General features: G+C 45.9%; 1 protein-coding gene across 1 annotated transcript in view; it reads right to left on the reverse strand.

Moving 5' to 3' along the window:
• LOC144763373 (uncharacterized) overlaps positions 1 to 15,961 on the reverse strand; it is an 851,355-nt gene extending 835,394 nt beyond the window's left edge. Inside the window, exon 1 of the mRNA XM_078648937.1 lies at positions 15,873 to 15,961. Coding sequence (XP_078505063.1) covers positions 15,873 to 15,961 — 89 coding nt within the window. The remainder of the gene's footprint in view (positions 1 to 15,872) is intronic.
• Positions 15,962 to 18,003: the final 2,042 nt, after the last annotated feature.

Raw genomic sequence — 18,003 nt, forward strand, 5'->3', positions numbered from 1 at the left:
TATTAGCCTACTTGGATAGGCATCATGTCAGCATAGCAATGCTGCAGGAAACACATACCCTCCCTACACAACAGCCTCAGTCTGCCACAAGGTGGGCCTCCCACAGATTCTTTTCCTCGTACCGTGCCTTCTCGAGAGGAACAGCAATTCTAATTTAAAAAACGGTGCCTTTAATTGAGGAGCGCTAAGCACTCGACCCACACGGGAGGTTCTGCGTGACATAGGGCAGGCTGGCATCGGCATCAATCACATTAGTATGTAGCTATGGGCCCAATGTAGATGACGAGGATTACTTCATCGCTTAGTGGCCACGAATAGTGGGCATAGGCTTGACTCACCTCATATGGGGGGAGATATTAATTTATCGCTCCATCCACCACAAGACTGCTCCCACCCGCTGCTGCATCACTACTCTAAAGCGCAACGTCAATTCCAGCAAATAATAGCCAACAACCGGCTGGTGGATGTCTGGGACATCACGACCCCACGCAAAAAGAAGGGACGTTCCACTCGGCAGTACAAAACAATTGGTCTAGGCTAGACATGTGGCTTGCATCCCAGGACATAGCGATACACGCCCTTTCCACTTGTCACTTGGCGAGCACCTACTAACATCACTCCCCGGTGCTAATGCTGCTAAATCCTCCAGGTTTGTCACCCCACCCAGGGTGTGGCGCCTACAACCCAAGGCGCTATTGGACGTAGTGTTGGGGGAAGCGTTTGAAGAATTCCTACGGCTCAACAGAGACTCTGTACCTTCCTTGGCCACGGTGTGGGAGGCGCTGAAGGACACTGTCAGAGGACACTGCATGGCCACAGCGGGGGTATCCTTAAAGATATGCGAACAACCATAGCTAGACTGGAATGCCAGATTAACCAGCAGGAATCAAGTACTCTCACAACTTGTGAGGGCCCAGCTATGGCCAATAAACGCAAACTCCTTATGGAGTACCAAGCCGAAGCAGAAAGGGAGTGCCTATTTCATAGCAAATACCACACGGCACGCAGGTATGGTGAAGGGGAACGCCCCGGCAAAGTGCTTGCAGAGACCATCCGGCCACCAAAGGCAGCGAACCATGTGTTGGCCATCCGAGATAGGGAAGGCGAGCTGCACCGAGATACCCCGGCCATAATGGGGGTGTTTACTACTCACTACCAAATGCTATACTCGACTTGCGTGACAAGGCAAGCTGAGACTCCACAATACTTGCAGCAGATAGAACTAGCATGGCTAAACAATGGGCAACAAGACTTCTTAGCTGCCAATATCGAGGAGGAAGAAATACATGGGGCCATCATGCATATAGGGAATGGGAAAGTGCCGGGATCCGACGGCCTTGCTATTGAATTTTATAAGACCTACATAGATACACTAGCCCCCTTTCTGAAGTCGGTCTATGAAGATGAGGCCCAAACAGGAACGCTACCGCCCACCAAGTGGGAGGCAGTGCTGGTCTTGCTGTTGAAACTGGGAAAGACCCCTGACTCCACCGACTCATATAGACCTCTGTCTTTAATGAATTGCGACATTAAGATATTAGCCAAAGTACTGGCCAAAAGACTCACACTATTGGTGGGCAACCTAATTAGGCCAGATCAAGCGGATTTTATACCTGGCCGGTCCACCTCGCACAACTTACGGACCGTATTGTCCGTTCTGCACAACATCGATCAGGACGAACAGATCGTGGCGGTCTTTCTAGATGCCACCAAAGCATTCAACTCCCTGGAATGGGGATACCTATTTACAGTTTTAACACATATGGGGTTTCCGTCTGGGTTCCTCATGTGGATCAAATTGTTGTATCTTCGCCCCTGTGCCACTGTTCTCCTGAATGGAGAATGCTCGGCAGCCTTCGATATCTCCAGGGGCACAAGATAGGGGTGTCCCCTCTCACCCCTGCTATTTGCGATAGCCATGGAGCCGCTGGCGGCCATGCTATGGTAGCACCATAAGCAGTATGTTCTAGACTACCCCACAAGGCCAGTCTTAATATTGGTGTACGCGGATGACATTACGCTCTATGTGCGTAATCCTGACGAAGGGTTGAACACCATTGTCCGCAAAATAATAAAGTTTGGGGCCTTCTCGGGCATCATATAAACTGGGGCGAGTCTCAGGTAATGCCGCTCACGCGGTGCACCACCCCTTTTCCAATGGACTATCCGTTGCAGTGGAGCGACAACGAGGTCCGGTACCTGGGCATTACTATCACCAAAGACAAAGAAGAACTTATGAGAGCGAACTACGGGGTGGTCCTCAACAGCGTGGTAGACTCGATCACCAGATGGATAGCTCTTCCGCGTTCCCGCGCTGGCCGAGTAGCCTTAATGAAAATGTTTTTTATGCCCAAATTTCTATATGTGTTCATGAACGTTTCCTTCTCCCCGGCCGCCCCTTTTTCACAAGACTTAAGAGTCAGCTCTTTCACCTGGCATGGGGCAGGAAACCGCCTCAGATCAAGTGGAGCACCCTTATACTGCCATTTGCTCAGGGCGGGGTTGAAGCGCCCGATCCTGAACTTTACTATCTCAGCGCTCTGGCATACTATGCCGCGTACTGGCTTGAACCTCCACCCTTCATGACGCACATAGCAATGGAGCAGGGGTTTATGGCACCCGTACCCCTCACAGGGTTCCTGGGAGCCAATGATAAAACAAACGGGGGGAAATGGTCAACTGTAGCCTGCACTAATAACGTGTGGCGAGCTCTTCCAAACTCCCATGGTATACTCCCTGCTGCTTCCCCTCCGGGATCAGCAAAATATGCCAGTTACACAAGACGGCATCTGCAAGCGTATGCTCCTCAAACTCAGAGTCATTACTTGGTGGGATATGTATACTCTAGGGCAAGTCAAAGGAGTAGAAGTTTTTTTTGGAGACAGCCCCCTCACCAATAGGGACCGATTCCTATACATACGCTTAAGACAAGATGTTAAGGCCGCAACTTCAGCGTTTCTGGCGGAACCCTCCACACTGCTCCCACTGCACCCATTGCTACACGCAGGTGCATCCCATGCCGTGTCCCGCATATATAAAGCCACTATAGGAGCAGGGATGCACAACACCCTGAAAGCAAAACAAGGGTTGGAAGCAGAATCAGGACACCAACTCAGGGATGAGGCCTGAACGTATTGCTGTCACAAACGGAACGCATCACTGCAAACAGTAGATTTAGGATAATACATTTTAAATTTCTCCACAGAATGTACTATACACCTGTAAAAATGCAAAAACTCCAATTGCAAGATAGCGACAAATGCGACTGCTGTAAGCAGGACGGAGCGGGGTTTTTACATGTTGCATGGACTGAGGTGGAAGCGGCCCTGGGGGACATGGTTGGAGGACAGCTGGACCTAACACCTGAAATGGGTCTCCTAGGACACCTGCCTGGGTACAAAGACTGCATAAAGTGCTTACTGGCTGTGGGCCTACTCATTGCTGAGCAAAAAATCGCATGTAGATGGGGGAGAGGCAGGGCGCCCCAATTTAAGGAATGGCTAGCAGACCTAACTTATTGTCAAGAGAAAAATAATATATACGCTGAGCTGCTCCCTCCTCGTTCAAGACCATGTGATATTTGGGAACCCCTTATAAATTACCTGCTAAGAGCGACTGCTAGCGACATGGAAATAGCACACCACTTACATAGACCAGCTGACATGCCTAGACCGCAGGGCCACAGACTAACGGGGTTGATTGCTGATATACTTACTGTGAAATTCTGTATTCCCTCCATGCTCAACCCAGCTCTTGTGTACTGTGTCCTGTCTGTTCAGATCAATTATTGCGCTGTACCAAAGTAACCAAGCAATGTCCCTGTAATGCCTACCATGTACTGTACTTGATGTGTTGTTGAAACCAAAATGCCAATAAACAAACTGTTAAAAAGAAAACTAATACCATACATACAGTTCGGGGCAGAACAACAGAAGCATGCACATTCCGCTGACAGGAGGCCATCAGCAACAGGTCAGCAGGCCGAGACGAGAGGCGCAATAACGATGTAGCCAAGATACAAGCACACTGCCTGGGAGGCGAGGAGGGCAACATCGCCACGAACCCCCCGAAGCACTCAACAAAACAGAGCACAAATCCAATCTCTAACCACTTACTGCCCATTGAGGCTATAACAGAGACCCCAAAAGGCCTAGCAAAAGAACAACAAATTGATCTTCCACTCAAAGGCCACAACAAGATAGATCTGAACCCACATTATGTCTCAAGGGGAGCGCATGATATTTTAAATAGAAGTGCTTTATTAAAACTACTTAAGGCTCTTCCAACTCTGAGCCATACCAAAAGTAGCAATCTGGAAAGCATAGAATTTAAAGTCAATCCCAACCAAACTGTCCACGAAATTACAACAGCAACATGGACGGATTACTCCTTTGTCAAACAAATCTGGCGGCATAAGGAGTCCTTCTCCAAATGGGGAATTGAGCTAAAAAAGGCTGAATACCTCTGTTCCCAAGTCTGCTACAACAACACAAATGGACAGAGGGCATCCTAAAAGGTGCAAAAGGCCCAGAAGAGCACAGAATAACAAGTGGTGAGGGCCATACAGCAAGGAAAATTACAATCAAGCTTTGCTCAGACTGAAGCAGCTATACCCTCAGACATTCGGCAGACGACCGCCCCAACAACTAATTATGAAACAGCATGATCAAAACCGCGCAAGGACTCCAAATGAATCCTGGGATGTAAGTTCTCCTCATGGAATGTCAACGGCCTAAGTACAAAACTTGAAGAGGCTGACTTTTCAGAATACATTCTACAGTATGACATACTTTTATTTCAAGAAACATGGCAGATAAATAATTCATCAATAGTAAGATGTAAAGAATATCAGAACCCAGCCACAAGAGACACAAAGTTTGGAAGGGCAAAACATCTCTACGGACATTCCATGGAAAGTCTCTACCATTGACCTTGACTCCTCTTGGATGCAATGCAGCAACCTAGACATTTCACAGTCAACCAGTCTGCAAATCCTGAACATTTAAAACCACGCCGTTGCCAAACAAAAGGGGTCAAGAATCGGGTCACTGATTGCGGCAATAGAAACATTAAAATTCATCCACCAAAAGCTGATATAATATTGTCCGGGGACTTTAATATGAATTTACTCGAAGGAGGGGAAAAATCGCTTAAGGTCCCGACCGACATCTCAATTTTAAGCAGGACCTGGACCAACAGCTAACAAAAGCCAAACAACTGTGATTTGCATTTAAAACTCTGCGGAAAAGACTTAGCAGATGTTCAACAAGGCATTTGCTTAAGGTCATTGTGGTAAAATTCTTGCTATCCATAGTGTACAGCTCCAAAAATGATAAATGCAAAGAACACGAATGCTGTAAACACAGCCAATCCAGTCTGTTCAAGAAATTGTTCTCAACTCCACGTCATATTTCACAAGCACAGATAAGACTAGAATATGGTCTAAAAATCCAGATACCTGCAAGACAAGGAGCCTTGGTTAAATAATACTCGAGGATGAGGGCAGCTGAAGATAACACCTTAGCCCATTATCGCTGGCAGGAGATCGAAAAACAATCCAGGCCAAGCAAATCCTTATTCCCAGTTTTAAAGGAATCACTTTCTGCATTACAGCTAGACTTGGTCTGGCACACAACAATGACCTACTCTGAGTTTAAAAATGCAGCAAACAAAGCCATAAAGCACCACTCATCGTTAATAGACAAAGCCACCTTGGCCCAGAAACAACACTCATGGGTGGTGATGCAATCCTACAAAACGCTGAAACCCCAACCACACCAGTCAGAACACTTTTCATTCCAAAAAAACGGAACCTGACCTTACGAAGGCTAGGACGATTCCCTTCGAAAGATCTCACTCCAAAATGGAAACAGACATGGATGACAAAGGAATGCCGCCTCTGCAGACAAGGAGACGAGTCACTATTACACTTCTTGTGTATTTGTCCTGCCACTAGATGTTTGGAAATCACTCCTTCGAGAAACACTGAGGAGAGAACAAATAAGGACCTACAGAGTGGCGGTCATAAAATGTCTTAGAGGCTTGTTAGTCCAATTGTCATGCAAAGCAATAAAACTTAGGAACATAGCAGCAAAATAACTAGATACGAACGAATGCTGAACAATACAAAAGGGGACTGCTTCGCATTCTCACTTTTTAAATTTCGTTGTTAATTCTCTTCATTCTTCATTCATCCTGACGTGTTTACTTCTTCTAATGCCTTTTAACTAGACTAATCATTTTGATGTCTTATGTACCTTCGTGGCATGTTCAACCCTTTCATGATTTTAAAATAAATCAAATAAAAGTATTGTTTACACTATTTAAACTCAAATGAATTCTAATTTAAAAGTTGTATTTTAAGTTACAATTCTGAAAATGCCACTTTTAAAAAGTTGGTATTTCCTTGTCCCAATTAACTGTTCCTTCTGCCAGTGTCCTGTGTCATGTGAATGTGAATGGATCTGCTGTTGGGGTTTGTGTATTCCTCCCAGACAGTACCACAAAGGGGACCAGGTCTTTACAGGATGGACGATCCTGCCAGGAAGACTGGGGGTGGAGGTGTACCCAGCCCCACTTACTCTTCAAATGGCTTTGCCTCCAGCACACACAAAAGGAACCTGACACCAGCTTTTGGGCACTCCAGACAGTTTAGAGCCGTGACAAGGGAAGGGTTGAATTTCCCAGAACCAGAGGTGTGGGTAGGATAGGGTGCCCCCCCTCCCACACAAAGGCTGGCCCAGGTATATATATGGGTTCCCAGAACCTTTCTTCAGATAATTTCTGGGCCTGTTGAAGACTTAGAAGGACTGCCCTGCAGCTGGAAGCACTGTCCTGCTGCCTGCGGAAGGAAGCCTGGACCTGCACCTTAAACCCAGGTCCGCCATAGGGACTCCAAGGACTAGCTGGCAGCATTTTGTGTGTGCTACAGGGACAGAACAAGCTCCAGAGGCCTTGGGCCCTGCTGCTGGACTCTCCTAGAGTGAGTCATAACCCCCAAGTTGTACTCCCCAGGTCCTGCCCCTGTCATAAATGGTGTTGGCGATTCTGTTCCTGCCTAACCATAAAAGCTGGATTTTTTTCAAGAAAAATTGCTTGGAGAAACCGACAGAACACCAGTACCTACCTGCCAGCCAAACTGCCAAATGTGCTTTTCCTGACTTTGCGGTGAGTCTTGTCACATTTTTCTTTGCAGCAGCAAATCCTTTTTTCTGGACCTACGGCAGCAGTATATCGCCTCGTGGAGCCCTCTTATTCTACAGCTTTCAGCCTCATCCAGCTGGGTGAATCAGAGCTTCAGAAAAACTTCCAGGTCTGGAGGTAGAAATCTTCGCCAGGTTCGACAACGACCAGCACCCCATCAACGATGACACTGTCCTCTGCCGGTGTCATCGTTGATGGGGTGGAAATTGAGCTTCTCCAACTCAGAGCTTTTTCCCACCTTTGTTGACAGCTTCACTGAGACCTCATCCAGCGGCTCTCCGTCTATGATGACACTTCTATGGATACAGGTTGCTTCCTTGCACCGCTGAAAATCTCCCTAAGAAATTTTCTGAAATTTCTTCTAAATCCGAATGCAAGCCAATTCCAGGCTCAATTCACCCCTGGTTTCCAATCCATGCTCTTCTATCAAGCTCGGCCTTAACTTTTGTGTTTGACCCGGTCTTACGTGAACAGAGAATCGTGGTTAGCACTTTGTTCTTTTAGGTGCTATTTTTCACTAAGAACTTTTTTTTAAATCCTAATTATAGTTCTACTGATTGGATATAATTTGTTTTGCCATCATTTTGTTTAATAAAATGTGCTCTATTTTTTTCAATTGGTGTGGGATTTTTCGTGGGTTGTGTTTCCCTTTAATACTGTTAGTGTACTGCATAAATACTTAACACATTGCTTCTAAATTCAGCCTAAATGTTTATTAGTCAAAATACCACAGGGTGAAGCACAGGATAATTTAGTGAGTTTTTGTGGCACACCCTGGCAAGGATTGTATTTATTATTTGAGTGTGGCTTTCACTCCTCTCAAATTGTGTGGGCTTTCCTTCCTATTCTTCTGTTTGATTCCTGCCGTGGAGCAAGAACTCATTACTTGTATCCTACCACTGCTTACTTTTCAGGCACCCCTTTTTTCTTTTTAAACACTCTATGAGAGTGCATCTGTTTTCCAGCTGTCTCCCTCGTGTAATTCTCTTTAGCGCTCTGCCATGCTTCATTTTGCCCTCGCCCATGTGTTTCAGCCCCCTCCACTTTGTGCTCTCTCCCATCTGTGTGCTTCTCTTACCCGTGCTCCATTTTCCTCTCTCGCCCGTTTTATGTACTTCTCCTGCCCCCTCCTTGTTGCTTCCGACCACATCCTGCGTGATGCTTTCATCCAGCAGCGCTTTCTGTTTTGCTTCTTTCCCAGCTCTCTTTGCTGATTCCATTCGACCCTTTTTAGGTCTCGCCTGTCGATGCGCATGCGCATCGAGCTTGCGAGACTATGGGGGCTTAACCACTCTTTACCTAACTTGCAAGGAATCGTGGCGATTCCTTGCAGTGCCCGTGACTTTTAAGCTAAATGCGCATGCGCTTAAAAGCGCGTGCACATGCCCCCAGCCGCCTGCCTGCCCCTGCTGCTTTCACACCCTCTCGCCGTCTGTTCCCCCTGCTGCGTCATCAAAGGCTTTCACGGCCGGCCGGCCGTGCTTTCAGTTTCACTGCCGGCCGGCCGTGTAAAGTGCACTTCAAAGGCCGCTCTCCCCGCTCCGCCCCCTCCCCTGCCCGCCGTGTCGCATTTCTCCTCCTCCCTCCCCTTCTCTGCCTTCCCTCCGTCTTGTATTTTCCCTCTGCTCTTTCCTTTATTCTTTTTCTCTTTCCTTTCAGATTCCGTTTCTTTCCTTCCCTAGTTTGTTTCTTTTTTCCTGTTCCATTTTAAACCTATTTAACAATTCTTCCCTTACTCATCGTTTGTTCGATCCGTGTGACTTTGCCGACTTACACCTCCCCTCCCTACTTTCTGCCCTGGCCCCTCCCCCTCTCCTTGAGGTGAGCTCGGCATCACCCTCGCTCATAGCCTCGAATCCATCGCCCTGCTTCCAGTATGCACACCCCGAGCACGTTCTTCGAAACACATTTCCATTCTGTCCATTCCTATGCATCATTCATTTATCACACAGACACCTCTCTGATCCGTTTCAAAGCCAAACTGCAACTTTCTTGCATTTCAGTTCTAAATGATTTTGTAACGCAGGGCTGCATACCTAAACTGAATCTGTAGTTCTACAGAATTATGTCGTGCACACTAATTATCTTATTTAGATGAACATTTCTTTTAATACATTCTTTTAACTGCCAAATGTCATGGGGATTTCACAGAAGAATACAACACAGTATGTTTTGCAGCATGTCCAAGTGCAAAGCAAAGATGCACTGTCGTCATGCCCCCCTAATCCGAAACCCGCTCCGCCCCTCCCCTGCCCGCCGTGTCGCATTTCTCCTCCCCCCTCCCCTTCTCTGCCTTCCCTCCGTCTTGTATTTTCCCTCTGCTCTTTCCTTTATTCTTTTTCTCTTTCCTTTCAGATTCCGTTTCTTTCCTTCCCTAGTTTGTTTCTTTTTTCCTGTTCCATTTTAAACCTATTTAACAATTCTTCCCTTACTCATCGTTTGTTCGATCCGTGTGACTTTGCCGACTTACACCTCCCCTCCCTACTTTCTGCCCTGGCCCCTCCCCCTCTCCTTGAGGTGAGCTCGGCATCACCCTCGCTCATAGCCTCGAATCCATCGCCTTGCTTCCAGTATGCACACCCCGAGCACGTCCTTCGAAACACATTTCCATTCTGTCCATTCCTATGCATCATTCATTTATCACGCAGACACCTCTCTGATCCGTTTCAAAGCCAAACTGCAACTTTCTTGCATTTCAGTTCTAAATGATTTTGTAACGCAGGGCTGCATACCTAAACTGAATCTGTAGTTCTACAGAATTATGTCGTGCACACTAATTATCTTATTTAGATGAACATTTCTTTCAATACATTCTTTTAACTGCCAAATGTCATGGGGATTTCACAGAAGAATACAACACAGTATGTTTTGCAGCATGTCCAAGTGCAAAGCAAAGATGCACTGTCGTCATGCCCCCCTAATCCGAAATTGCATTAATAACTTACTTTAGCACATTAAAAAAAAAGGCACCACCACCGCATCCACCACCACATCCACCACACCCACATCCACTGCATCCACCACCACCACATCCACCACCACCACATCCACCACCACATCCAACACATCCACCACCACTTCCACCACCACCGCATGCACCACCACCACCGCATCCACCACCACCACATCCACCACCACCACCACATCCACCACCACCACCGCATCCACCACCACCACCGCATCCACCACCACCACATCCACCACCACCCCCACATCCACCACCTCATCCACCACCGCATCCACCACCACATCCACCACACCCACCATCACTTCCACCACCACATCCACCACCACTTTCACCACATCCACCACCACCACCACATCCACCACCACATCCACCACCTCCACCACATCCACCCCCACCCCCACATCCACCACCATCACCACCACATCCACCATCACCACCACCACATCCACCACCACATCCACCACCACCATATCCCCTAGATCCACCACCACCACATCTATATGTGTGTGTGTGTGTGTGTGTGTGTAGGTGCAAATGCAATGTTCTTGAATTTTCGTCACAATAAAATACACTGAACATAATCTTCACAAAAGTTATTTACAAACGTTTAAGCTATTGCCATTATAAATTACAATACATTTTATTTCAGTATTTATTATTTACAAAATTAAAAGCCATTGTTATTTGTAATATCAATACATCTAAGTCACGTAAATACAACACACATTGCATTACAAATGATATAGGTGTCACATTTGCGAAAGTTAAAACTATTGACATTGTAACTGACAAAGCTATTAATTTTGCTATTTTCAAAACCAACGCCACTCAACCACGCAACGCCACTCACCCACGCAACGCTACTCACCCACGCAACGCCACTCACACACGCAACGCCACTCATCCACGCAACGCCACTCACACACGCAACGCCACTCATCCACGCAACGCCACTCATCCATGCAACGCCACTCATCCACGCAACGCCACTCATCCACGCAACGCCACTCATCCACGCAACGCCACTCATCCATTTGCAAAACGAAAAATGTAAAACTCTTCTATTGCGAGACCTATTGCATTTTCAATGCTTGTTTTTAACGTCTTTGTCTTACCTTTATTTTATTTGCCAATCCAACCTGGATCAGTAAATAAAAAGGAAACAAGCACCCATACATTTTTCCGGCATGTGTGATGTATACACCTTCAAAATGACACAGTGGCTGCATCATAGCACATTTTATTTGGTTTCCTCTTTAACATCGCTAAAAACCATTGCCAAAATCAATAGCTCAAAAAGGCGACACATATTAGCTTTGACAATGCTTGTTAAACCAGACGTTTGATGCAACCATTTTTGTGACTATTAGTACCACTGCATTGCCTAACTCCTGTGTTTGAGCTGGCACTGCATGGGGCAACATGCAGCTGGCATCCAGTGATGTGGAGGTTGAAACAGGCTGATGTCCTACCTGACCTAATATCTTACCACATAGAAACAAGCAAGTCTTGGACAACCTGATAATCCGAGTGTTTTCATATGATGACCATTTGAAGCAACTGCCTCCTTTTTCCTGGGGCTCCTGAAATTAGACCTGGTCCTAGGTTATGTTTATCTTTTTGGGGTTTCAGTTTTTGTTCACATGACTTGCTTCAGACACTTTTTTTTAAACCTCTGCCCACAAGCCTCGACCTAATAGGCTCGGGCATTTCTGTAGGTCTAGATGCTGGTATCTGATGCACATAAAATACTCCACGAAGTAGGCGCCTTGAAGTTGTGTAAAGGGACCTACACCAGGGAGGAGTGTATGCATGAGAGAGAGCTAGTTGACAGCTGGTGGAAATAGTGGATAGCTGAAGTTCTGTCCCATAATTGGTCCACTCCATCATCATCCTCCAGGCCTGACCAATAGCAGAGGCACCACTCTTTGAGTCAGAAGTGAAAACGAAAAAAGTGGGGAAGTGTTGAAGGGAGGAAACCTGCTCCTCAGAATGTCCTGGAGCAAAGTGTAAGGTCTTCGTCAAGAAATGCATTTGAGCCCAAACAAGACAACCAGATTATTTTCTCTGTGTGCCCAGCTGTTTTTTTTCTGTTGCCCTTTTAAAGGACTCAATATTTCTCCTCATGCATAGGTGTTGGTATACTCTGCATTATCTGAGATTTTCTAATTTTCACAGCAAAAGTAATAGACTTGAAATTGTAAAAAATGAAATTCACAAATTACTGGGTGCTCAAGATACAGAAGAAATGAATGTAGTTAATGTAAGTGTCAGAACAGACATTACACCACAATATTCTCTGATATGAGCTGTGTCGCGGATCGCGGCCCACAAATGTATTGTTTGCTGGCGTTCAAGTCAATGACTTTATAGTTCCTTATTGATGTAACAGAGAACATTAATTTCTTTTGCACATCACCGTGTGCCATCAACTGCAGATGAACCAGTATTATCCTGAGGCATCTAAAGCTGAGGCACAGCAACTAGTGTTCCTTTGTAGCACATCACCTTCTGGCCACGTGAGACACATCTACTGTATTCTTCACTAATGCTCATCACCATATGGCTCCTTAGCTGTACATCAACTCATCTGTCGGGGGGCACACCACTCTGTGCTCCTCTGATGCAAATTACGCTATGCTGCTCTGCACCACATCATACCTGGACCACCCAGAAGTACATCACTTTGACCGGCTTCCTGTACAACATCCTTGGCTCGCCTTTTCCATTTCAACCTGAGCCTTCAGTTTAATTTTTAAGATTAGGTAGGCAGAGGTCTGTGAAACCCCTGCCTGCTCTTAGATTTTTTTTCACTATCATTCACAAACGGGAAGGGGTTCCCTAGGGGCCCCTTCTTGTTTGCGACTGGCTTACTACCTACTTGAAGTATGCAGAAAACAGCAAAGGTTTTGTGACTCCATTCATGTTTGATTGGTTCAGATGCTCCGTCCATCACCACCCCCTTTTGTACCGCTTTGGCTGCCATAAGTGTGGCAGGGTATGCTCAGACGTGAGTCCCTTGCTCACTTTGCCACTGGATTCAAGCAAGCCGGGCTGAAGACGGCTGTAATGCCAGAAACTGGTCCTCGGAAGCTTGTTTCCGGTCCAGGGAAGGCATGGCTTGGCAGTTCAGGCTGAGACCGTTCCCATGAGGCACAGGGTCAGACTGATTTGCATATAGCCATGTCTGAATTGGGGTGGCACAGTGGGCTAAAGAACGGTGATGGATCAAACCCAGATCTTTTGACTGGGTGTGAGTGTTTGATTGGTTCAGATGCTCCGTCCATCACCACCCCCTTTTGTACCGCTTTGGCCGCCATACGTGTGGCAGGGTATGCTCAGACGTGAGTCCCTTGCTCACTTTGCCACTGGATTCAAGCAAGCTGGGCTGAAGATGGCTGTAATGCCAGAAACCGGTCCTCGTTTCCGGTCCAGGGAGGGCATGGCTTGGCAGTTCGGGCTGGACTGTTCCCATGAGGCACAGGGTCAGACTGATTTGCATATAGCCATGTCTGAACTGGGGTGGCAGAGTGGGCTAAAGAATGGTGATGTATCAGACCCAGATCTTTTGACTGGGTGTGAGTGTTTGATTGGTTCAGATGCTCCGTCCATCACCACCCCCTTTTGTACCACTTTGGCCACCATAAGTGTGGCAGGGTATGCTCAGACGTGAGTCCCTTGCTCACTTTGCCACTGGATTCAAGCAAGCTGGGCTGAAGATGGCTGTAATGCCAGAAACCGGTCCTCGTTTCCGGTCCAGGGAGGGCATGGCTTGGCAGTTCGGGCTGGACTGTTCCCATGAGGCACAGGGTCAGACTGATTTGCATATAGCCATGTCTGAACTGGGGTGGCAGAGTGGGCTAAAGAATGGTGATGTATCAGACCCAGATCTTTTGACTGGGTGTGAGTGTTTGATTGGTTCAGATGCTCCGTCCATCACCACCCCCTTTTGTACCACTTTGGCCACCATAAGTGTGGCAGGGTATGCTCAGACGTGAGTCCCTTGCTCACTTTGCCACTGGATTCAAGCAAGCCGGGCTGAAGACGGCTGTAATGCCAGAAACCGGTCCTCGGAAGCTTGTTTCCGGTCCAGGGAAGGCTTGGCTTGGCAGTTCGGGCTGGACTGTTCCCATGAGGCACAGGGTCAGACTGATTTGCATATAGCCATGTCTGAACAGGGGTGGCAGAGTGGGCTAAAGAACGATGATGGATCAAACCCAGATCTTTTGACTGGGTGTGAATGTTTGATTGGTTCAGATGCTCTGTCCATCACCACCCCCTTTTGTACCAATTAGACTACAAGCAGCATGGCAACTGGATCACAAACAGCATGACTACTGGTATCTAACAGAAAACAAGACAATATTATTGATAATGTGAAGCACCCATTTGTTTTCGCACATGAAAGTAACATTACGTGTGAAATATGAACAATATTAGAAAAATAGGTGTGAGAATAATATCAGAAATTGCAAAGATTATGAATGAAATTGCATGACTAATGATAACCCTTATATCTGACTTGATCACTGATACTGGGCTCCCACCGAGTGGCGCGCTACCAGTCCAAAAGCTCTTCAGAACCTCGTCAAGGGCAGTAAGCTCTACATTAATACCCATACCCCACATAAAACCCCCTCTATTAGAATCATCAGCCTTGGGTGCACTCCTACTATCTCCACTGGTTAGCTACAGCTGCAATTGGACTTCAGGGATTATCGTCCTAGGTTGTATCACATGTTTTACTGGGATAACCAAATCAGCCTGCCTGGGTAGGTACAACCATTCTTGGATTTCAAGGTTTATCATTGCCCCATCTTCTCTCAGAATTGCAACTTCACCACCATCTTCTACTAAACTAGGTGGCGGCTACTCACAGTGCGTGAGACCTACCTTCCAGCTGGTGAAAAGGAGGTCCGTAATCCCTGTATATCTTTGGAGGTCTATTCTGATTCTCCCAATTTCTACCTAATCATACATAAATGTACAGTATTTGAGTCATCCAAGTGGATCTCAGACCTTCCTCCCTCCTGCAGCTGGCTTTCAGTTCAAGCCCCCGAAGAAGGGTCTGATGGGGCCTGAAAGGCATTGGGCAGTTCTACCAAAAGCAATTTTTATTGTGATATACATGTAATTTATGTCTCACACAAGGACATTTTCTGATGTAAACAAAATAAACAGCTAAAGATTGTTTTGATGATATGAAAACTACATTGTGAAAATTTTATTCAAGTCAATTGTTGAAAAAGTTTATTACTAACTTATATATCTAAGTTAAGATTTAAACCACAATAGGGTTAGGCAACAGTGCACAGAGGCCAAGTGGAAACACTTGAAGTTAAATTACCCTGTGGCACCACCATAATTCAATGGACATCCTTCCGCCTCCGAGTCGAAAGGACCGGATGGAATGTTATAACTTCTAAGGATCTGTTGAGCTAATCAGTGCCACCTGTAGAGCTAACCCGTGCCAACGGCCAACACATTTGTAACCTCTGTATTTATCTCTTAAAGCCATCATTCTTCACTCTGTTAGGACAAGGTAAGAGCACTTCTCTTGGTAATCATGTATTCTTCAAATCCTGTGCGCTGTATATGTTCTCCTTGTAGGTAAGCTCTTCAGATCCCACAAAGGGAAAGTAAGCAGTTCACAAATACTACTATACATTATAAAACAACACAATATACGATGAAAGGATATAGAAAGTTGGCTTCAAGCTCCAGGAAGTAGATTTGCTGCTGAAGATTTTTGATATACTCAGCTTCTATGGTTGGCATTGTGCTAGCCATACTTCACTCAAGAGCCAGAAATCCAGACGAAGATTTGAAAACTCAAAGGCAACGGAGTCTCACACCACTACCGCCAGTGATGCATATGGAGGGCTGAGAAAAGACACATTAAGGTTCCAATTAAGTTATTTCGAACATTTAAAAAATCAAATATAGAGGTTCGGTTTATTTTTAACTGTATTTTCCATGTTGGAGCTCACAGAGAAGAAGCACAACAACTCCCATCATTGATGTCATGTGAAATTATTCATAGTCAGGGGAGGGCCTTAACACTTCAACGATACAAGCTGAGAGGGGGAATCCACCAAGCTCATAAAGCGACATCAAGAATGTAAGAGAAGGAATACTATTTTCTGCAGTGATGGTGCTGATGTTTCACAATGTCAGGCAATAATCTCTAGCAATTACGAGCAATGGGCTAGATGTAGGTGATCTCATTTTACGGATTCCTAAATACTACATTTTACCGATTCGGTATTTGGGAATCGGTAAATAGGATGTAGGTAATAAATTGGTAAAATTTACCGATTCGGTAATATTTCTTATTACCAATTCGGTAATACCGATTCGGTAATAAGAAATACCTTCCCATTCATTCCTATGGGCCTGGAGGCCCTTAGGAATAAATGGGAAGCCATTCGCTATTACCGATTCGGTATTTACCGAATCGGTAATAGCGGGAGTATATTCAAGGGTGGCAGGTTGTCACATTGACACCCTGTTGCACCCCTGAATCGTGCATGTGTGCACATGTGGCTAAGGGCATGTATGGCTGCCACATGGCACCTTGGAAAAAGCAAAGTATTGCTTTTTTAAAGGTATTCGGTTATTACCACCAACTTCTAGTTGGTGGTAAATAACGAATCCTTAAAGCAAAAATGCACTCACTTGAGTGCTACCTACATAGGTTTTAAGGATTCGGTAATTTACTGATTCCTTAAAATAAGAAATCGGTATTTTACCGATTCCTTAAAATAAGGAATTGGTAAATTACCGAATCCTTATTTCCAGCCTCCTACATTAGAAAGGGCTAAATATGTTATGTTATATGATCTTCTATAGCGCACGGCTGCCCCAGCAAAGGGGCGTCCCGGCGCTTTCCAGAAAGGAAAGAGAGTACGCCACAGCAGATGGAACAGTGGTAATCACATAACGCCGCTGTCTAAATACCAGTCGGTAACGGGAAAATCACTGATTTTCGTCCGTTACCGACTGGTATTTAGCTAACTACATCTGGCCCAATATTCCCTGGCATTAATGGGCAATTTTGCAAGACTGGATGGTCAACTGTGGTTATAATGAACATGTTACTTACCTTCAGTAATGCTCTTTCTTGTGGATACTTTATATAACCGAGGATTCCACACCCTGTAAATACACCCAGGGTCCAAACTGAATCTAGAGATTTTTCTCAACAATTCCCTAGCGCTTCAGTAGGTGGCATCAAGTGACTCTTCATCGGGTCCATCCTACCCCCAGAAGTGATGCTAGGGTCACAATATTTCCACCTCCTCCCCCAGTCAACATCAGTTTCTTTCTGAGATCTGTCCACACCATTGGAGGCAGTGCCGTAAGTAATCAGATTGTGCCAGCATGCAGGTTTCTATTTTGGAATCTTTTTAGTATGGACCAAAAGAGTCCGCTCCACGCAATGGGGTGGAGGATGAGTTGATAAGGATTCTGTGGTTAGCTATAGTGCCCACCAGAAAGAGCGCTACCAAATGTAAGAAACATTGTTCCTCTGATGGATTCTTCCACCGCAGATTCCTCACCTTGTGAATAGATACCAGATCAGCAACTCTATAGGCGATGGGTCTGAAGGATTGCTCAGACTAAGAAATCCTTCAGGACTGAACAGTCAAAGTGTCCCTCCTGTTGGCCCTGGCTATCCGGGCAGTAGTGGTTTATGAACATGTAAACTGACATGCACGTTGCAGCCTGGCAGATATTTATTGCAGGCACTCCAAGTGCCAATGGGGTGGTAACAACTTTGGTTCTGGTGGAAAGGACCTGTAGGGCTTTTAGAGATGCTTCTTAGCCAC

Source organism: Lissotriton helveticus, chromosome 6, assembly GCF_964261635.1.
Source record: "Lissotriton helveticus chromosome 6, aLisHel1.1, whole genome shotgun sequence".
NCBI classification, from domain to species: domain Eukaryota; kingdom Metazoa; phylum Chordata; class Amphibia; order Caudata; family Salamandridae; genus Lissotriton; species Lissotriton helveticus.